Here is a 22,872-nt window from a genome sequence, read left to right as displayed (position 1 = left end):
AAATTTGTGTGGACTTTCCTAGATATCATCATAACATTTACAGTTCATATATTTGTGGATGTGTGTAAAAATGTGCATGTGAATGGAATATGAAATACTCTTAAGAAAAACTTACAACTTTAAACTCCTATACAGTCCTTATAAACCTGTGAAGTTGTTTATCAGTTTCCTTTGGCTGTTCTTTTTGAGTTTCAATAACAAGTTTTATATGTATTCTGTCATGACGTATAGTATTGCCACATGCCACTTTTGAATGAAAGTGACACATCATTGCTTATTAGTTTTCTAATTGGCAAGACTTTAATTGCTGATTATTTTGTTTATCATTATAAATATATCTAATTATAAATATACAATTTATTATTATAAAAAAGTTAAATTTAATTGATATTTTAAAATACACATGTGACAAGACTTGTGTTTATTTAAATAAGCAGATTTATGTATCAAAATAATGAATTGATGGTGAAGAATTAAATGTTCAATCCATTTCATTTTAGTTGAGTTGTATTCCTGGGCCTTGTCCAACTTCAGATGATTTGAAATATACTATGACTCGTTTAGCAGTAGATGGAGCTGATATTTATATTGTGGAGCATGGCTGTGCTACAAATATAAAGGTACACATTTGTCTATTTCTTGGCCAGTGTAATTCTTTTTCCTTTTTGCCAAACCAAACCTCCATTTCTTGAAATAAAACACATATTTATAGTTTGCCATCTCGCAAAACAGTACAGAATTCTAGGAGATAGCTTTCTATTTTATACCATCTGTGTTCTCTTCCAGTCTTAATTTTTAAAGGCACACTTTCACTACTTTTTTACTCTAATTGAATTATTATAACCTTGCTTTATGGCAGGGATATAAACTGGTAGTGTGCTTATATGGCAGGAACATAAATTAGTAATGTTTTTAAAAGATTTAATTTTGAATTCCTTTAGGTTTTATTCATTTATATTTCCTGTCTGGCTCCTGGAAACATTTGTTTGCCACTGCTGCTTACTAGTTACTGTTTAAAATCAAGCCTTGTTAAGATTCTGTGATTTCATTACTTACTACTCTTCTAACTTTTCTTTCCTCCATCTCTCATTTTCCTTTGGAATTAAGTTCTTTTCCTTTTATCCTCTTTTTTAAATTGAATGTTTATTTTTATTCTGTTGCATTTATCTTTTCTATTTCCCCTTTCTCTTTTTTCCTTTCCCTTTCTTTTCTTCCTCTATATTTCATGCAATTTGAAATAATTACTTATTCTATAGTTTACTGCAAGTTGCTTAAAAGTACAAAACTACAGTTTTGTTTCATTTTCTTCATTCAACTTTAGATGGGTGCAATTCGGGTTGCAAACTGTAATCTCCACAATCAGTCGGTTGGGGAAGGAATAAGTGCTGCAATTCAGGATTTTCAAGTGAGACAGTACATTGAACAATTGAATAATTCCAGAGTTGGGCTTCAGCCTGCAGTACTACGGAGGGCCTACTGGCTTGAAGCTGGGTCAGCCAACTTAGGACTTATTACTGTTGATATTGCATTAGCTGCTGATCATCATTCTAAACATGAGGCGCAAAGACATTTCTTAGAAACTCATGATACCAGAACTAAGAGGTAAGTGAAATTTAGGAATGGTAATAGTCTCAAGTTCAGATGAAAATTACTAGATAATTATAGAGGAAATTCTACCGTTAAGAATGGAATAAGAATGTCTAAAATAAAGACTGAATGTGATTGTGCTGGGTATACCTCAAAGAATAAATAAAGATTTTATATTTAAGTAATCACATTGTATACATCATCTGATGATGGTGTGGTTGCTGGAAAAAAACATTATTTTTTGATATGTTTCTAAGCCCATGCTGTGTATGTCAACAGTGAAACAAATATAAATTACTGGCCCCAAAATAACATTTTGTAAAGCACTACACTCCCATCTCTCTCACCACAGCCCTGCACTTCCAATATGTCATTCCTAGAAAACACCATTACTAATCACCATTTATTCTACAAAACTTCTTTTGTAGGCCTTCACAACTGCAGGGAAGAGTACCTAAACCTTAAGAAATGATTATATCTGCTTTTTAAAAAGTTGCCAAAGCTTCTTACTGAATTACATCTGTTTAAAATGATAGTATGACTTTTTCCATCCCCATCTCTTCCCTTCTAAAGTTTATAAAGCTTATTTTAAAAATAGAGAAAACTATTAAGAAATAAAGGAAAATAATTATAGCCCTATTACACTGAATTTGTTACATTTCTTTCCAGTATTTTTAGTGTATTTTTCTTATACTTGAAATCATCCTGTATTTACATTTAAAAATCCTGCATGTATGTAATGTTGCCCTTAAAAAAACCAAAAGAGCCCGTTTTTTGGTTTGTTTTTACCAGCAAAATGAGTTTTTTTGGGAATAGCAAAGAATTGCAGTTCAAGACAAGCAAACTGTGGCAAACCGTAGGCAAGTCTGGAGAACAGAGGAGAGGAGAGAACAGAGGAGAGAAGGGAGGAGACTGGGGAGGCTGTGGGTTCTTCGTTGGCTGCAGCCCTTGGGCAGCTTGTTTTTGCTGGGTCAGGAGGCTGGCGTCTGCAAGCTGTGGACTGATAAAGCTCCTTTTAAACAAATGATAATGCACCCATCAAAAAGGTATATTGTGCTTTACTTAGCCATTGCCCTTACATTAAATACGTAGATTGTTTCTAAATCTTTCATTTTACATCAAAGCTTTTCCCAGGATTTCTGGGTATTTCCTTTAAATAGCTTCCTTAAAAGGTTGTATGACTGTGTTAAAAACTGAGCTTTTTATATGCATTCCCAAACTACTTCCTAGAAAGATTATTTCATTTTATATTCCCAGTGGCTTTTTAGGAGAGTCTCTGTCTTACTGCACCTTTGCTACCCTTTGAGTGTTTTATAATAACCGAAGGTTGGTATCTCTTTGCTTTATTTTGCATTTATTTTGAGTTTAATACTTTTTTTCAAATATTTATTGGCTATTTTTATTTCCTCATTTGTGAATTGCCTGCTAGTATTCTACATACATTCATTTATTGGGATCTTGGTATATTTCTTACCAATTTTTAAGAGCTCTTTATAGATTATCACCCTTTTCTGATCCCTGGTGCTAATATTTTACAGTTTGTTGCTTTTATTTTTTTATTCTTATGTTAAACAGATTTTAATTCTTATGTAGTCAAATATGCTAACCTTTCCCTTGTGTAATTTCTTGTACTAATTTGAGAACACTCTTTTTGCTAGTAATCGCGTGACCCCTGTACTTTCTTATTTTTTTCTGTTCCTAACCATCTTGATTTTTTTATGGTGTATGTGCATTAATACACACCATCTGGACTTTTTATGGTGTGTGTGTATTAATACAGTCAAGAATGTAAATAGATCTTTCTGCAAATATCTATTCAGATATAGAGGAAAAACTCTAAACCATCTGGATTTTTAATGGCGTGTGTGCATTAATACAGCCAAGGATGTAAATAGATTTTTCTGCAAATATCTATTCAGATATAGAGGAAAAACTCTAAACCATCTGGATTTTTAATGGCGTGTGTGCATTAATACAGCCAAGGATGTAAATAGATTTTTCTGCAAATATCTATTCAAATATAGAGGAAAAATTAATACCTAACACATACTCATTTCACAAAATGTTTAAATATTTTCATCTATTAACTTTTCCCAAAGAACTGTTTTTCTAGTTAAAAGAAATCCCTTTGAGGTTTTTATTGGGATTACATTAATCTTTTAGGTTTATTTAAGATGTTGATATCTTGTAAATCTAAGTACGAAAACTCATGTGTGGAGAATATTGTTTAAAGAAACTTTGGTTTCTTTGTTAATTATTGCTCAGGAAGCCAGTGAGTATGAACCCAGTGCCTGTTCTGATAGGTCAGGTGGTAGTACAAAGTATTAGTGAAGCTAAGGAGGTGGCTTCATGTGATTTAGGGCCTCATTTAGGTTAGTTTCAGTGCTGTGGTTTGTTCAGAATTGTGAAGAGTTTGAGATTTTATCCTACTTACAAGCTGACAAATTATCCTGCCACAGTTTCCTGAGTGCTGCCAGAAGATATAAGAAACCTGGTAAGAGACAGAAGACTTTATTACTCACAGCAAAAGCGCTAGCCAGAGTCAAAAATGTTTGCATTGGTTCCCTGTGCCCTCCAAGTAGGATTGCCAGATAAAATACAGGATGCACAGTTACAATTGTTTCAGATAAACAACAAATAACTTTTTAGTATAAGTACACCCCACATATTGCATAGGACAAACTTATTTTTATTTGTATTTGCTAAACCTGGTACCCCTATCCCTGAGTCCCATGGGAGTGTCAGAAAAGACCCATGATGGATGTTTACACATAGTGGGATACATTACAGAAGAGGCACACTGAGCTTAGGGATTCTACCTAAGAATAAAATTTCTACTTTTATAATAAGTGGAAGCAAGCCTGCTCTTTTCCAGGGTGAGACATTACCTCATCCCTTAAGGTTGCTTACTATCAGCACAATCCTGAGAAATGGCCTGGTCAGAGCCTTGCATTCTTGGCATATCCAGCAAGAACAGGTAGGGCTGTTTAGGGCCCGTGGTGTATTGCTTCTCCCTACATGGTAGCTCATTGATCTTCTGCTTTGGCTGCCTTAGTGCATATTTGACTCCCAGGAGTTTTGGGGAGTAGGTGTATTCATTTCTGATAAAACTGGAAAAGTTACTGGACTCCCAGACCATTAGTTTCATTGGATTAGTATTTCTGAAAAGTATAGTTCCTAAACCACCTGCACCAAGGCCTCCAACTTGTTAGTAATCAGGCCTTCCCAGACCTCAATCAGTAACTCTGGAGGTGGAGCCTAGCTCTCCATATTTTAATAAGCCCTCCCGGTGATTCTAATGCAAGCTGAAGTTTGAGAACTAGCACATTGGTTTATATAAAGACAGGGAAGGGGAGCTTACATTTGTTGTACAACTTCTATATTCCAGATTTTGCATCAGGTGCTTTACATATGTTATACATATTTTTCCTTCTGTCTTCTCTAGATGGATGTTCCTCTTCTAATTTGATATATTAATTTCTTCACTTCTAGCTTGATATATTTATTCCATCTTATTTTTCATATCTCAAATATTATTTTTTGAAAGGTTACGTACATTTTCTTTGTCACAACACCCTGTTCTTTTCCTCAGGGCATTTACTGTAATTTATGATTAGATATTCTTATTTGTGGCCTGTCTTTGCCTCTGTACTGTAAACTTCACACGGATAAGGTTATGTCAGTTTTGCCTAGCACAATACAAGGCACACAGTAGATATGTTCAGGAAATATAAATGAATGAATGTAAAGTGAAAATGCAATACCTATTCTGTCTTCCTATGAGAGCCCTGAGGATCCAGTGAGATAATGCATGTGGAAATGCTTAGAAAAATGGACTGTTAATATGAGGTTTTATTAAAGTAAAAAAAAAAAAAAGGAATAAAGATATATTTCCCAGACTTATATAATATTTTTTAAGAAAGGGGAGTTAATAAATGCTGACAGTTTTCTGTGGGGGTCACTCACAGAGCTTGAAGAATTTTACAGACATTTTACAGAATTTTACAGACATCTTATTGTCTTAATTCTCAATACTTTATTCAGAGTCCTTATTACAAAATCATTACAATTTTTTTCCCTAAAATATAGAATGGTGCATTATTTTGATTTTATTGAGAAATAATTTTTTACTTGCCCCATGTTTATAACATTTTGGTGTACTAGAAATAGGCTTTGAAATGCTAAAGATAATAATCTATTAAGCATAATCTATACTAATAGTTTTGTCTATTTTTTAAATTTTTATTCATTTTTTAAAATTTTATTTATTTTTGGCTGTGTTGGGTCTTCGTTGCTGCTTTTCTTCGTTGCAGTGTGCGGGCTTCTCATTGCAGTGGCTTCTCTTGTTGTGGATCACGGGCTCTAGGTGCGCGGGCTTCAGTAGTTGCGGGACACGGGCTCAGTAGTTGTGGTGCAAGGGCTTAGTTACTCCGCAGCATGTGGGATCTTCCTGGACCAGGGCTCGAACCCGTGTCCCCTGTACTGGCAGGCAGATTCTTAACCACTGCACCATGAGGGAAGTCCCTTGGCTATTTTTTAGATTAATGTTTAAATTTTTAGTTCTTTTGAGAATGTTTACTGCTATCTTTAAACTGGATTTAAATGTCTAATTTTTATATATATGCTTCTTTTTTAGCTCTTTGTGTTTTTTTTTAACATATGCTCTATTTCTCATTATTATTCCTACCTATTTTCATCTCACCATGGTGAGACTTTATTTTTTTAAGAAAGGCAAAATAATTAAAAAGATAGTCCATTGTAAAAACAAACTTCTTTAAAAATATTAAGTTATATTTAATTGATTATCTGCTCAAAAGTTTCTGATTTCTTAATGATTTTTTGTTATGTTGTTGTTCTTTTGTTTGTTTCATTTTGGGTTTTGTTTAGGTTGTGGTTTTTGTGGCCAGATGATACCCTGAAGAATAAGAGGTGTAGGAACAAGTGTGGTTGTCTTGGTGGCTGCAGATTCTTCGGCGGCACAGTAACTGGCCTAGATTTCTTCAGACTTGAAGAGTTGACACCTTCCAGTAGCTCTGCATTTTCAAGCACAAGTGCAGAGTCTGATATGTATTATGGACAGTCTCTGCTACAGCCTGGAGAATGGATCATTACTAAAGAAGTTCCCAAAATTGTAGATGGTAATGTGTTGTCACTTGTGTTAATCTTTTATTATCTTCATCCCTATGCCATTCTGAGAGAAGTTCAGTGTTACTTTGTTCAACTTAGTTTTTTGAGCAGTCTTACACATAGGGTTTAGTATAATCTGTCTTTGTTTTGCAGGTGATTAACTCTAACCAGATAAGACTAGTGGGTTTTTCAGAGTTGCACAAGGCAAAAGTAGATCTACTATTCAGATCTTCTGCGGTTAACATGGGTGATTTTTTCCTAGCCCAACTTATTCTAAATATTTCCTTATATATCATTATTTCCCTAGAATCCAGATTCCAGAAATATACTTAGGAATAGCTATGCTTTGAGGTAATGATTGTTTTACCAGCTTACCTTTATAGGAAAAACTTATCCATAGAAATATTTATACTATTGGCCCTCATTTTATTCACTACTTTTGCAAAATATTCTTCTTACTAAAACTGTACATGTCAAGAAGAGAAATTTGGTCTTAGAGCCTGTAGGATAGCTTTGCAAATACATGAGTTTGATATGAACAGTGAATGGTGGCTTTAGGCATACTGGATTTATATTTATCTAGCATCTTTTCTCCAAAGACTTCAGAAATGCATTTTCCTTTGTGTTTCTTAGTTGTGTATTCCTACAATTAAGTGCAATACTTACTGCTTAAGTTGCCATGCTGTCAAGAAGTGAAATGTAGAAAAGTCTTGATATCTCACCAGTATTTAGCTATTTTTCCTTGATCCATTCAGAAACATTAACTTAGCTCTGCCTTTTGTCAGTAGACAAAGATAGAAAAGAAGTAGTTTTAACTTTAAGAATTTATTGGATTGATTTTCATGTGTAAGGAGCTCTTAGAGGAAAGAGCTAGACTACTACATATGCCAAATTCTTGTTTAAATGATATTTCACTGAATATTAATAAAGTTGTACATGTTATTTTAAGATTACTTGACTTCAGCAGTTTTACTAGAATAAGAGCAGATTATCTTATAAAATCAGCAAACACCAAAACTTCTTGACATTTAAAGGTCAAGAAACATATGAAATAAAATTTACTTAGCTGTCTTCTTATAATATTACTTTCTTACTTTTGAATAATGTTTGTTTTTAAAGGTGTTCACAGGCATTTCTTATTTCATCCACAAACTACCATGTGAGTTCTTTATTTTCCCTGTACATGGTGAAGTAACTGAAGTCATCACTGAGGCTGAGTTGCATGAAGTCAAAAAGTCATGTATATGGCTGAGCATAAACTAGAATTACAGTCATCGAAACCACTTTAGTTCTTTCCACCCTACTAGAGCTGGCACTATTTATAAAGACGTTGTTTGATTTTCTGATCTGCAGATCAAAATTTAACTATCGCAAACTCAAGGAAGAAAATCTACAGGGAATTTACATATGGTATAAAAGGGAGAAAATAGCAATTTCTCTAACAGTAAACAAAAGAAACCTCATTTTAGTTCTTATACCGTGTAATAGGGAGTGTCTGTGTCTCCTAGTGATTTTCTCAGGAATGAGCTGTAATTGGTAAATTGCCATAAGTTTCTTGTGCAGGGAAGATTGGAATTAGTCCCTGTGTATTCCAGGAGCCACATATAGATGTACAGTGTCAGGATAGAATCAAGGAGGGCATATCAATGGAACTAAAGAATTTCCTTGGAAGGTCAGTGAACACTAGTTTCCTATCACTTAGAAATGACTCAAACCCATTTTTCTTTTGACTTTTGTTGGATTTTTACATTTGTGGTGGTAGAAGCAAATAATATTACTTATACTGTAAGTTCTTAAGTCTTCTTACTACTTAAGTTCCGTGTAGAAGTGCCTTCTGCTTGGAGAGATGTTTTCTCCTACTAGTATGTTCTTCTTTCTTGAGTAGCACAAGGATGGCTGGGGAAGAGGGGAAGTAGGGCAGTAGTTATTTTTTGGATCTAAGCAGCTATAGAATTCTCCTTTTATCCCTCTCCACCCCCAATTTACATAACACATCACGGGGCTCTTATAAAAGGCTGAGAAAATGTTCCAGATTAAAGAAAACATGACAACTGAATGTAATAATATACAGACCTAGATTGGATCCTATACTGGAGAGGGCAGAAGTGCTTTAAAGGACATTATTGGGTCATTTGAGAAACTTGTAAAGCATGTGGTAGACTAGATAACAGTATGGTATAAACCCCAAATATACCAAGTTGATAATTATACTGTGTTTTTTTATTATTCTTAGGAAATAAACCTTTAAGTATTTAGGGTAAAAGCCTACTACATCTGCAAATTACTCTCAGATGGTTCCAAAAATATTATGTCTTTATAAAAATAGAGCAAATGGGGGCAAAGTGTTTAAGATAGGTAATTTCGAGTAAAATATCTTTGATGGCTTGGTTATCACTCTTGAAAGTTTTCTAAGTTGGAAAATTTTCATATAAATAGCTTAAAAAAAGAAAATTCACTGTGTATGGACTCTGGATTCATACTTATGTTGATATCTTTCTGTAGTGTTTAGCATATTCCTATGTGAAATTAGTTATTTGTGCTTTTTAAAAATGATTATATACTTAAAAACAGGGAATTGGATTAAGTTATTATATTTTTCATAGATTGCTTTTGAAATTATTATGTTTATGTAACTCACTTTTTTGTTTGTTTAGGTAATGTGAATGGCATGAAGAGGAAAGAATGGGAAAACAAATCAGTGGGAATAGAAGTAGAGAGAAAAACTCAGCACCTTAGTCTTCAAGTACCATTGCGATCTCATAGCTCATCCTCTTCTTCAGAAGAGAATAGTAGTTCTAGTGCTGCACAGCCTCTATTGGCTGGTGAAAAGGAAAGTCCCTCTTCTGTTGCCGATAATCATTTGGTTCAAAAAGAATTCTTGCATGGTACGAAAAGAGATGATGGCCAAGTGAGGTCAGTATTCAATTAGATTTAGAAACCTGATCGTAGGATTACAAGTGCTTAAAACTGTGGCAAGAAAAACTTCTCTCTCAACTCATCTGTTGTAGAGAATTTTTTCTCCTCCTGAACTTATTTTTAAATGTCCATTTGCTGTTGTTTTTCTGATTACAAAAGTAATACATATATATTCATTCCAGATGTTAGGAAAATACAGAAAAGTATAAGAAAAATGAATATTTCTTGTCATCCCACCACTGAGAGTGAACCATTGTTAACATTTGGATATTATCCTTCCAGTGTGTTGAATATTTTTTGGTCCTTCTTTTGGCCCCTAGTTGATTACTTTGTTCTTGAAATACACTTTCCTCTCGACTTGATAGCACATTTCAGATTTTCCTCCCATCTCCTTGGCTTTTCCTTCTCCGTCTCTATTTCCAAGTCCTCCATTTTTTTTCCCTCCCCTTCTTTCTCTTCCTCTTACAGCCTGCCATTTGTTAAATGTCATTATCCCTTAAGACTGTTATGTACCCTTTTCTCCACTGACTCTATACTGTTTCCCTAGGCAGTCTTAGTAACTGTTCGGCTTCAATTATGATCTGTAGCTAACATCTTATAAATGTTAAAAACTCCATCCAAAACCTTTGTCCCTATGAACCTAGCTGCCTTCTTGATGTTTCATGGAGGGCTCAAACTCAACATATTAAAAAATGATCTTGTGCCTATCGTGTTCAACTTGTTGTGCCTCAGTAAACGGTTGTGCCTCAGTAAACGGTAAATATCAGTTGCTGAAGTCAGAAATATTGGGGTTATCTGTGACTTCTCCCTCTCTCATTTCCTCTCATTTAATCAAAGGCCCCTGGTATATTTTGTTATATAAACTTTTAAAGGATGTGGGAAAAAAAACTTATAAGTGCATTAGTGTTCATGGATTATGGACAGACGGTTATACTCTGGGTTATACTCTGGGTTTCTTTAAATTTTTATTGTGTTTTAAGTTGCCTCAATTTTTTTGGAACTCTGTGGGGTAGGAACATATATTGTACTGTTTTGCTACTTTGTATGGATATTTTATTGTAAAAGTTTACAACTTCCTTTATTTGTAAAATAAATGATTAATATATACAGAAAGGATTTTATAAGTACTTCTATTTATACATAAATTATATGGTGTGCAGTAAATGTTAATAGTTTTTGTTTCTGTTTTAGCATTCCTACAGAAATTTCAGGAAATAGCCCTGTGTCTCCTAATACTCAGGATAAGTCAGTAGGTCAGTCTCCCCTGAGATCTCCCTTGAAACGACAAGCCTCTGTATGTTCCACCCGACTTGGAAGTACCAAGAGCCTTACTGCTGCTTTTTATGGGGACAAGCAGCCTGTTACGGTTGGAGTCCAGTTTAGTAGTGATGTCTCCAGAAGTGATGAAAATGTACTAGACTCACCAAAGCAGAGAAGAAGTTTTGGTTCATTTCCATATACACCATCAGCAGACTCTAATTCATTTCATCAATATCGATCAATGGATTCCAGCATGTCAATGGCTGACAGTGAAGCTTACTTTTCTGCAGCTGAAGAATTTGAGCCCATTAGCAGTGACGAAGGCCCTGGAACTTATCCAGGTAGAAAAAAGAAGAAAAAGCAAGCCCAGCAGATTGACTACAGTAGGGGTTCCATATATCACAGTGTAGAAGGACCACTTACTGGCCATGGAGAAAGCATTCAGGATCCTCGGACTCTGCCATTCAAAACTCATCCTTCCCAGGCTTCCTTTGTTTCTGCATTAGGTGGAGAGGATGATGTTGTAGAGCATCTGTATGTTGTAGAAAGTGAGAAAACAGTAGAGAGCGAACAGATTACTTCTCAGCAACCTGTGATGAATTGCTATCAGACTTACCTTACACAATTCCAAGTAATTAATTGGTCAGTGAAGCATCCAACCAACAAGAGAACCTCTAAGTCCTCATTGCATCGCCCCCTCGATCTGGATACACCAACCAGTGAAGAAAGCTCATCATCATTTGAACAGCTTTCTGTTCCAACTTTTAAGGTAGAAGCCAAATCATTAATTTCCACTGATAAATTTATGTAGGAAAATTGATTTTTAAGATATTGAAAAAATTACTCTCTCAGTCATTTAGCTACTTTTCTGAAAGATAAAATTCCTGAAGTCATGGCTTCATGTACGACAGTAGGCCTCAGGTTTATTGATGAGTATTATAAATTTAAGCATATAAAATTAAGGAATAGTTTCAGATTTGATCGTCAGAGTATTAACAATTAACGTATAGTCTGTGTCAACATTATATTCTAAGATTAGGATCATGTCTCTGTGAATTCATATTTTCTGTGTCTTAAAAGTAAAATTTTAAAATAGTTTTTAATTGTTGGTGTTCTATTATATTACTCCTTAACTGCTTCTATGCAAATCTAGTTCTGTACACTTGGTATTTGAGATATTATAATTTAATATTAATTAATTATTGTCCATTTCTGTAATGTATTCTGTAAATAGCTTTTTTGTTTTTTTTAGGAAAGCTAAAAATAGGTCAAAATAAATTTAGTGATAATATCCAATATGAAGACATTTTTATAAAATTATAAATTTGTAAGAGAACTTTTTATGATTTTAAAGACCAAAATTGAGCATATAAAATCTTATGGAACTGATTAACAATTCAAAAATCTCATGTGGTATATACTAACATGTATATATATACTTGTTTGAAGTGTCTAAATGTTAATATTCTCATATTATATTCAGATATTTATTATATACTACTGTGTGTCAGTCATTTGATGTTCAGTGGTGAGGGAAACAGACATGGGGCATATAGTTTAGGGTGAGAGATGGGCAGTAAATAGATAAATGGATAAGTACAGTATATGATTATGAATTCAGAAGTGTTATGAAGATAAAGGATGCTGGGATAGAGAATAATGGGGAGTGGGGCTGCCTAGCTTGTATTGACATGAAAGGTCAATCACAGGAGGTAATATTTAAACTGAAACTTAAAGGATGAGGAGGAATTGAGGAAGGGAAGACTTAGGGGCACTATATACTATATTCAGGGCACAGGCATCGGCCTTGCTGAAGTTCTAAAGTGGGAAAGAAGTCTGTGCATGAGACATAGTGAGTTAGCAGAGAGCTTTGCACATGGTGAGGTTAGAGACCTGAACAAAGGCGAGGCCATTAAGGACCTGTAGACCAGGGTATCAGTAGTTAGAATTTTAATTTCATTGGGAAATTCATGAGTAAAGAAATGTGATGTGATCTCATGTACTTTGGCTACCAAGTGGAACAGAATTGTCATTACGCAAGGAGGAATTGGGGTGATCACCTAGGAGGCTGTCGCAGCAGCCTGTGCAAGAGATGATGGGCTTGGACCTAGTGATGGAAATGTGATAAGTGGAGTGAAATATCCTTAGACATAAATGCAGTTGAGTAGTATGTATTGAAGGAAGAAGAAACAGAGAGTCACAAAATTTTGATTTTAAGGTTGTGCCCATTTCTTATCTTGCCTAAGATAAGTTACCCATGCCAACATTTTAAAATGTTCTCTTTATTCCATGTGAAAATATGTTGGTAAATGAATGTTCCAGTATAAAACTGAATTGCACTTGCTCTGAAAAATAGAGGTTAGAATTGCTGTGAGAGGTTAGAGTTATTGTAGTATTTTCAATAAATCTAGTTTGATTAGGCAGTCAAATCTCTGGAGAAAATAAGTCAAGGAATTCATATCTTTAAACAACTTCAAAAATAGAACATAAGAAATTATTTTTCTTCATTAAATCTAAATAACAGGCTAGCATTTAAAGGGGTTTAGTTTGGTTATTCAAGTGCATTATTTATTTGTTATCTTTTATGGATATAAAATACAATCTAGCTTTTCCTATAATTTAATGTTACTCTGGGATTCTTTCCCACTTAAAAGTTGATTGTGCTACAAGACTCTAAAATTAGCTTTTTCTAAGAAAAGCACAATTTAAAGAGGAACTATGGAGGAAAAACATTTGAAGCACTTGCTTTTAAGCTTTAGCTGTATAGTCTACTCTCGCTAAATCCTTACAGCCCTACTCTGTCATTTTTCTGAATAATTAGAAAATGAAATTGCCAGTTGAATATTTCCTGTGATTTTTTCAATTTGTTAAATATTTATATCATACATATCAAAATCACATTAACAAGGTAATTTGGATATTCACAAGTATCAGTTTATAGCATAAAATTACAGAATAATTAATATTAAAATTCTAGTCTATAAGTAATGTTTTATATTATTCTAGGTTATCAAACAAGGGCTCACAGCTAACTCTTTACTAGACAGAGGAATGCAGCTTTCAGGATCAACTTCAAAGTAAGTAAAAATTATATACTTTTGAAGTTTAAAGTCAGTCTTTCTTGATTATGAGATACAGAGAGTTCGTTCTGAGGAATAACCACTCTTTACTTGACTGTTGTCTTTATTTTTTGAATAAATTGACCCAAATAATTCAACTCTGTTGTCTTTCATGGCTTTGCCTACATGTATAAGTAGTCAGTAACATTTCTTTTACACATACTATGCAAACCATAACTTGGCATATTAAAATTGGGAACTAACAAGAGTTCAGTATTATAATTTTCATATTTTGGTAGAGCCCTGCCAAGTAAATATATCAAAATTTTTTTTTATCATTTGATATATTAACCATCTTTGAACAATTTGCATTTTACTGCCTCATTTGTCTTGTCCTTGAAGAGTATTTGGGACATATAATATCTAGTCCAATTTCATGAAATTTTTAGTTGAAATAAGTATAAGTTTAAGGGTCACTCATCTTAAGGAAGCTCCAACTTCTATTTTTTTCATATATATACTGGTCTTTTTAATATATACTTCGCTTGTTAAATTGTATAGTACACCATATACTCCTCTGGAAAAGAAAGCTGTTGATAACACAGATGATGAAACATTAACGGAAGAGTGGACTTTGGATCAACCAGTCTCTCAGACCAGAACAACAGCCATAGTTGAAGTAAAAGGAACAGTTGATATTGTTCTGACTCCCCTAGTGGCTGAAGCTTTAGACAGGTATTAATTTTGTCTAAAACTACAACTACTATTTTATAAAATAATAAGTGTATGTGATATAGTATTTTCATGAAAAAGAATGATGATGGCTATTTTGATTGAATAGAAATGAAAATATATTTTAAAAGGACTATGTTTCAGTTATCATTTGTTACTTTTTCAGCCTAAATAATTATATATTGCAATATTATAATAGTTATATTACATTGTATTTTCTACTTTTTGCTTTTGGGCTGATAAGCATAAAATTTATCAAATACCCAGGCACTAATTATTAAGTTTGATATTCTTACTACTGTCTGGTTAATGAAGGTATAAAGAGGAAATAATATATTGTCTGTCCTGCAAGGAGATATAGTCTATCTAGGGAGACAAAACTAAGATGAATAAAATCTAGAATGGAACATAATGGGATAGATTAGATAAACTAGATCATAAGTGATATTAAAATGTTTCATATGCTGTTTTTCTTCCCTCAGGTATATTGAAGCCATGGTTCATTGTGCTAGTACTAGACATCCAGCTGCAATTGTGGATGATCTACATGTCAAAGTCCTCCGGGAAGCTGTCCAAAATAGCAAGACTACCTTCTCAGAAAATGTAAGAACCTTTTGTTCAGTGAGTGTGGCAAATTGAGTATTCTTCACAGGTGCATAATATCCAACCTTGAAAAAAATTTGAATGTACTAAAATTTTATTAGTCATTTAAATTGGAATACGTGAACATTTCTAAATAAGCTTTATATGTCATTGGCTCCATAAGAGACAGCATAAGAGGAGTAAAATATTTATTAAAATGTAGCATTATTTTTTCTTTTATTTTGGAAGTAGTTTAATTCTAAGCCTTTCCTAAAGAGCTTTGGTCCTGAGTGAATGAGTATTGTTTAGGAGTGGTACATTCATTTACTAAGAAAGCAAATCTGCATATTATTTTGGCTTTCCTCTGTGATTAGATAACTTGTATCTTAATAGTTTTGAGGTTATTTTTGTTCACCTCGGTGAATCAAGTCACTCACTGTCTTCTGGTGTGCGATATTTTACTTAACACTGTGGTCCTAGTCACAAAGCCAGTTTCTTAGCAGTCATATCCTGGTGATTAATCCTCATCTAGTGATTGTCCACTTGACTTTCAGATGTATCTGAGTCGCATTTGGACTATGGACCAGAGGCAAGGTGAAAGTAAAGCTGATTGTTTTTAGTGACCCAGTTATTCAAGATATATTGGCATTTCATGTGATAGGTAGTTTGGCTAGAGGAGTACAAATCAAAAAAGAAATTTGAAAATATTCTCAGCCAACAAGGAGCTAATTATCAGAAACCAAATATGTTCTCAAGTACATGTTTTTATGTAGGCTGATTTTGCTTTATTATGTATCACTTCTCTCAACACTGGGGCTGCCAGTCTATTTTCTAGCTTTTCTAAGGTTTGGACTTCAAGCCTGGGAATGCTAAACCAGATGGCAGCTGGTACCTAGATGGGTATAAAGGAGCACAGTGAATAACAAGTTGCTGTTGTAGATGATATGGAAATTACGAAAGGTCTGTGAAATAATAATTCCGCTTTCAATCTTTTTAGCTATCTTCCAAACAGGATGTTAGAGGAACAAAAACTGAACATTCTACCATAGGAATGACTAACCAAGGACAAGCACAGACAAATCTTACAATGAAGCAAGATAATGTAACAATTAAAGGTCTTCAGGCTAATGTTAGCATACCAAAGGTAAAAATTTAATATTTAAACAAGTTTTCCTGAAAGAGAATATTTTGGTCGTTTTTATCCTTTGTATTTACTAAACTGAATGGTGGTAGAATAGATTGTAATATCAAAAATATATATTTTATTTCCTTGATGATCTAATGTAACATTTAATGTAATGTAAATAGTTTACTTAAGCAGAATGTTGGGTAATATTTACTAAAATAATTCACATTGATCCAGTAAGAATTTAATTATTATTTTATGAGAGTTTGTAAGCTTCTCCTTCATTACTCTCATACACATAGATATGCCATTCCTAATGGTAGTTTTTCATTTTCCTATATATCTTATGTTTAAGTGATAACTTTTTACTTTTCAACTCTGAAATATGTGACATCTTGTGTGTTAGGTGAACTTATGTTTGTTACAAGCCTCAGTGGAAGAATCTCCGAGTACAGCTCCTAGTAGAAGTGTGACTCATGTTTCCTTAGTAGCACTGTGTTTTGACAGAATTGCTACACAAGTTCGTATGAACAGGTAAGAAAGAGTTTATTAATTTGAGCCATGACTATCTTGCTGGATGTAAAAGCAAGCTTTAACCATCCTTTTAATACATTTCGGAAAATTCTAATGTTAAAACTCAGAACTGATATTGGAATTTCAAATCTCACTTTAAGATTAGCAAAGTAGGTTTTAAAAAGTTTGTACTGTTTTTATTCATACTATCTTTTAGTAAACACTGAAGAATTTGTTATTAATATTGGTTTAATTAAAATAGTGGATTTAGAAAAAAATACTAGTTAAATGTTTTTACTGAACTATGTATTATTTAAATGTTAACCACCATACTCTTTCTTTTTTCATAAAGAGGTGTGGTTGAAGAGACTTCAAACAGTGCAGACCCTGGTAGAACATCAAATTTTGATAGGTATGTTCATGCCACTAAGATGCAGCCTCAGTCATCAGGATCTCTCAGATCAAACGCTGGAGCGGAAAAAGGCAAAGAGATTGCAGCCAAGTTAAACATTCATCGAGTTCATGGGCAACTGAGGGGTCTTGATACAACGGGTAGGAGTCTACAACATATTTTTCTTTGACATGTATAAATGTAAGAGGATTTTGCAAAAGGAAACATAATTTTTTTTCCTTTGAAGTTTGCTACAATTTGAGTATTTTATCAATATAAGAAAGAGAAAGGTATCTCTGTATATATTGAACACATAGTATTTAACTATTCATTACTCACATTCTGCGCAGGATGGAAGGTAAACTTTGGTGGGAAGGTGGGTGGTATGGCCCCAAATTAGAAACTGCTTCTATCTCGCATCTGTTTTCTTCATGGTATCTGTTTGCTCGCTGTAGAACAGAGAGTATGATCTTTATAGTCTTTCTTTCTTTTTAAAATCGTCCTGTAGGCACAGCTTTGTTAAAAAGAATTAATAGTGGTATCAGAAGCAGGTAGTCAGATCTGTAAAATATAGCAGCAATAAGAATAATAGACATGGCTGTGCTTCTTAATAACTTTGAAGAATTTTTAATGAACTGAGGAAATTATCATAGTTGACTGCTACATGAAAGGTGGGAACCAAAGCTGGATTTGTAAAATGATCTCTAAAGAGCTAGAAGAAAACTTAGTTCAGACGTAAACAAGTTATCTCTGGGTGGTAAATTTACATGTGTTTTTTTTATCTTCTTTTTGCTTTTCTGTATTCATTAGCTGTAATCAGAGAAAGAAATGAAAAAACAGTAAGATAAACTAAAAATCTCTGCCAGGCACTCAGGATGTTGGCTCCCATATTGCATATTGAAAGGGATGGAATTATGGCAATATCTGTGATGAATTGTTATATAAAATATGTTAGCATAAAGCAATCTTTTAGTGAAAGCTATAGTTTTCCTGGAAAATAATGTTTTTCCTAAGGCTAAGTAATTAATTAAAATAATTTTTTATTTTGTAAAATGATGAGAAAGTATTTAAAAATAGTTTACTATGAAACTGAATTATTCAGGAACTTTTTAAGTTTAGATTTTTAGAGTACCCTATAATCTCTCAGAAATGAATTTATCCTGTCTCTGAGCACTTATCTGTTAATTATGGAATCTTCTTTTCTCCCTCTAACTTCAACATGATTCTGGCGCTTTTTAAGTAGTATGACATTAGGCAGTGCTATTTTAGAAATTGGTTGGTTCATTTGTTTATTTTTCTTTTTGACAGAATACTAAGATATCTTTTAAGACAACCACTGTGCCACATGCTTACGTTATTTGTTGTTTTTAAAAAATATACAAACCTCTGTCTTTAAAAATGGTCATTTTGTTTTCTTTTGATAATAGATATTGGTACCTGTGCCATCACTGCTATCCCCTTTGAGAAGTCCAAAGTTTTATTTACTCTTGAAGAGTTGGATGAGTTTGCTTTTGTGGATGAAACTGATCAGCAGGCTGTTCCAGATGTAACTCGAATAGGTCCCAGCCAAGAAAAATGGGGATGGATAATGTTTGAATGTGGACTTGAAAATTTAACCATAAAAGGTAAGCTTTTTATAAAAATTTCTGCTTAAGTGGGGAACAAATTGGCCACACACTGCTGAAAAGTTTTGAACAATCATGACTTTCAATAACCTGAATCAGCATAGTCAAGCAGAAAGTGTGGCATCTGGGATTATTTACTAGGAGTGGGTGCCCCATCCCAATTGCGTAAGTGGAGCTTAATGAAATTATTGTGTGATTCAAAACTAGCAGAGCATCTAGACATGTAAAATGCCTGAGCAAAGCAGTGCATAGTTCAGAAAAAATTCTCAAATAAAATATAAAGCCTCTTAACTTTTGGAAGTTTGCATCTTTGGAAACTGGATCTTTGATTAGTAGACCCTTGCCATATACGATGAAAATACTGTAAATCCTTTATTCAGCGATACTGACTTATATTTATTTTCTTTTACATTACTGACTAATACATTAAAATAGGAAGGCTGAATTGTGTATAAGACTTTTAGGCTTAGTTATGTATAATAGTAGTGTATATGCCTATAATTCCTTACCTGATATTGCAATATTATATCACTTTTATAGATAAGGGCAAAGTTTTGGTGAGAAAAAAAATCTTCATGCGATTTTTATTTTTTATTTTTATGGATATGATAGAGTACAGTGTTTTTAATAAATAAATTCTTTCATTTGGATAGGAGGAAGACAGTCTGGTGCTGTTTTATATAATACTTTTGGAACTATGGGTAAAGCTAATGTCACGGAAAGGGGTGGAGTGCTGACATCCAATAATTCTTCTGATTCTCCAACTGGCAGCGGCTATAATACTGATGTCTCTGATGATAATCTTCCTTGTGACCGAACAAGCCCTTCTTCAGACTTAAATGGAAATTCTGTTTCCGATGAACAAGTTGGTGAATTTCTAATAATAATAATGATTTGGGAAAATAAAATAGAAAACTACATACCCAATTCACATTTCATTTCTAGAGTATATTTCCTTGTCTTTCCATGTTGTGGATTTTGCTTAAATGGTAGCCAAGGCATCTTGGTGATTATATTCTACTAGAGCATAATTGCTAAAATGTAGGCACCATATTATAGATATATTTATATCTGTCATAGTACCTAGCATAATATTTTGCTTATGTTAAGTACTTAATTTTATTTGTTGAATTAATGAATTAATAGAATTTCAGAAAAGCAGGCTTTATTTTTATCTTATTTGAAGGATTTTAGCAGAATTCATTTTTTAAATAAACAGTTTTGTTATTGGTAGTATTTCATGTAAGTTTAAATATTTTTGTCAATATCTACCTATTTCATTTGGAAGCCTGAAGAACACCTTACATGCAACACATTTATTATTTTTATTGTATAATTTCATGGTGATGAATATAGTAAGAGCAATAATGAAAATATTCAAAATTCTAGACTACAGAATAGTTGTACTACTACCTGATAGGTGACCTTGGGCACTTTTTTTTTTTTTTTTTTTTTACTGTCTCCTATGTTTCTGAAATAGGAGTATTATAATGATATTGACCTAGAGTTGTGGAGATTGAAGGAGGCAGTACATATGAAAGACCAAGTAAGAACTTGGTAAATGTTGTTCTTAAACACACATAACACTTCTGATCATTTGGAAATTAGACCAATTGAAGAGGAAAGAAACCACCTTTTAACTAAGAAACGTGTCATGGGTATCTAGTATGCATTGGCAAATCACTCTTGAACCCAGGTTTCTGGGAATTTATTTTTGAAAAGTTTATTTTGATTTGATGCATAGTAAAGGGTTTTAATCACAGTTTTCTTGTGAGGTCTTTGGAAGTATTTGAGAGCTGGGTGGGGATTAGCACTTCGATTAAGGAAATTAAAATATATAGCAGCCGCTCACTGAACAAAGAGCTCGGAAGAACCTATCTGTTCTTTCCTTCTCCTTCACCTTCTAAAATACTTGACAGAAACTCAGGTATCTTCCTGAATCTCTCTGATCCTGTCCTCCTTGGTGGAAGTCCTCGAATTGTGTAACGTTGCTTTCTTTTGGTTCTCTGACTTTTCTTGGTCCATCTCCTTATGCAGTTCATTGTCCTTCATAAATGTGGGTGTCCCCCCATGTTCTGTTCTTGGCTACCCTTCTTGCTCTTTGTCCACTCCCTCACTTGTTTCATTTCCTAGTCCAGGTCCATAATTTGATGACACTGCTCTTTCCCATCAGTTATGCCTTCAGCATCAACCCTTTACTGAGCTTCAGAATTGTATCCAATGGCCTTTTAGATAACATCATTTAGATGTGCCGTAGGCACCAAAAATTCAGTCAGTCTAAAACCAAGGTTTTTGTTACTTTGCTTCACATGTTGTTATAAGTACTTGCTTATTATCTACAAGCCCCTCTCCCGTTTTTTTTTTTGTTTGGTTGTTTGTTTGTTTTTTGCGGTACGCGGGCCTCTCCTCTCACTGTTGTGGCCTCACCCGTTGTGGAGCACAGGCTCCGGACGCGCAGGCTCAACGGCCATGGCTCACAGGCCCAGCCGCTCCACGGCATGTGGGATCTTCCTGGACCGGGTCATGAACCTGTGTCCCCTGCACCGGCAGGTGGACTCTCAACCACTGCGCCACAAGGGAAGCCCCCCCTCTCCCGTTTTTTAAAGTTCAAGTTCCTCTAGGCTGTCTTCTGTATATTTGTATATGCTCAGTTGCCTGGCTCACAGCCCTTGTCTGAAATCCATGGGCCAGATGTATTTGAGAATTCAGATTTTTTTTCTTTAAAAGAAAGGTAATATGCCGTAGCCCTATATTGCCCCTCTCCCCTTCCCTCTCCCTACTGATAACCACTAGTTTGTTCTCTATATCTGTGAGTCTGCTTCTTTTTTTGCTATATTCACTAGTTTGCTGTATTTTTTAGATTCCATTATAAATGATTAAGACGTGCAAACTATTATGTATAAGCTACAAGGATATATTATACAACACAGGGAATATAGCCAATATTTTATAGTAACTATAAATGGAGTATAACCTTTAAAAATTGTGAGTCACTATATTGTACTCCTGTAACATACAATATTGTACATCAACTATACTTCAATAAAAAATAAAATAAAGGTAATATGGTGTGTGTATAAGCTACGTAAACTCCTAGTGGAATCTGAGATAGCACTACGTCTTGAAATATTTGAATATTTCTACAGCAAGACATGAATGAAAACACCAAGTGGGATAAATAATCTCTTACAAGTTCATATCAGATTTTGATGCCACAAAAACAGATTTAGATTTTCAGAATGTTGTGGATTTTGGAATTGCAGATATGGGAATGTGGACTTATATTTAGTGCCTGCTGACTTTAAAATTACTCGGGTCTATGGTTCACATTGTCTTGTAACATTTAGGATTTAAAGCTGTTTTGTGGATACTTTTCATTCCTCAGTCATCCCACAAGAAAATGCCAATCTTTTCTTTATTTTGACCAAGAATATCTAAAAATGAATTAGAAACCTATTAAACAGATATAACAGGCAATGGATTTTGTTTGTTTCTTTAATATTATGCTTCTTACCTCCCTGCATTCTGAAGAGTGGTGATTACATGTTTAAAAAGTATTATTCCTATTTCTCAATACAGATTCAGATTACTAGCATCCAGGATAACTAAGAATTTTTTATTGTATAGTGTTATCTATTTGAACATAGGCTATAATAGTATTTCTTATGGCACTTTATTTGGAAGTTTGAAATATTCTATTAAGATAGAATGGAAAATAGATTGCAGTAGGAAGCAGAAGACCTTAATGCTGTCACTCATTCTCCAACTTAATAGTTGTATGACCTCTGGCAAGTCATAAAACTTCTTTCTCTCATCTAGGAAAAGAAACAGTATCCCTAAACAAATGTGACTGAATGAAGTGATTGAGAGAAACACTTTAGTTCTAAGATCTCTGATTTATGGTTCGTTATAATGCAGTGTTTTTCAGACTGTGCTCCCTGGAGCTTCAAGGAT

The 22,872-nt window shown here is 33.8% G+C and overlaps 1 protein-coding gene across 4 annotated transcripts in view; it reads left to right on the top strand.

The window, feature by feature from the left end:
• BLTP1 (bridge-like lipid transfer protein family member 1) overlaps positions 1-22,872 on the top strand; it is a 207,206-nt gene that overhangs the window by 90,368 nt on the left and 93,966 nt on the right. For all 4 annotated transcript variants that reach the window (XM_073804868.1, XM_033856712.2, XM_033856714.2 and 1 more), the window contains exons 25-37: positions 501-620; positions 1,322-1,602; positions 6,475-6,725; positions 9,369-9,627; positions 10,822-11,659; positions 13,897-13,967; positions 14,511-14,684; positions 15,164-15,284; positions 16,261-16,407; positions 16,796-16,923; positions 17,255-17,454; positions 18,721-18,918; positions 19,572-19,783. In XM_073804868.1, the coding sequence (XP_073660969.1) occupies positions 501-620; positions 1,322-1,602; positions 6,475-6,725; positions 9,369-9,627; positions 10,822-11,659; positions 13,897-13,967; positions 14,511-14,684; positions 15,164-15,284; positions 16,261-16,407; positions 16,796-16,923; positions 17,255-17,454; positions 18,721-18,918; positions 19,572-19,783 (3,000 nt within the window). The remainder of the gene's footprint in view (positions 1-500; positions 621-1,321; positions 1,603-6,474; positions 6,726-9,368; positions 9,628-10,821; positions 11,660-13,896; positions 13,968-14,510; positions 14,685-15,163; positions 15,285-16,260; positions 16,408-16,795; positions 16,924-17,254; positions 17,455-18,720; positions 18,919-19,571; positions 19,784-22,872) is intronic.

This window comes from Tursiops truncatus, chromosome 5 (genome assembly GCF_011762595.2).
Source record: "Tursiops truncatus isolate mTurTru1 chromosome 5, mTurTru1.mat.Y, whole genome shotgun sequence".
Taxonomy (NCBI): Eukaryota; Metazoa; Chordata; class Mammalia; order Artiodactyla; family Delphinidae; genus Tursiops; species Tursiops truncatus.
Note: the sequence above shows the minus strand (reverse complement) of the source record. Positions and strands in the feature narration are given on the sequence as shown.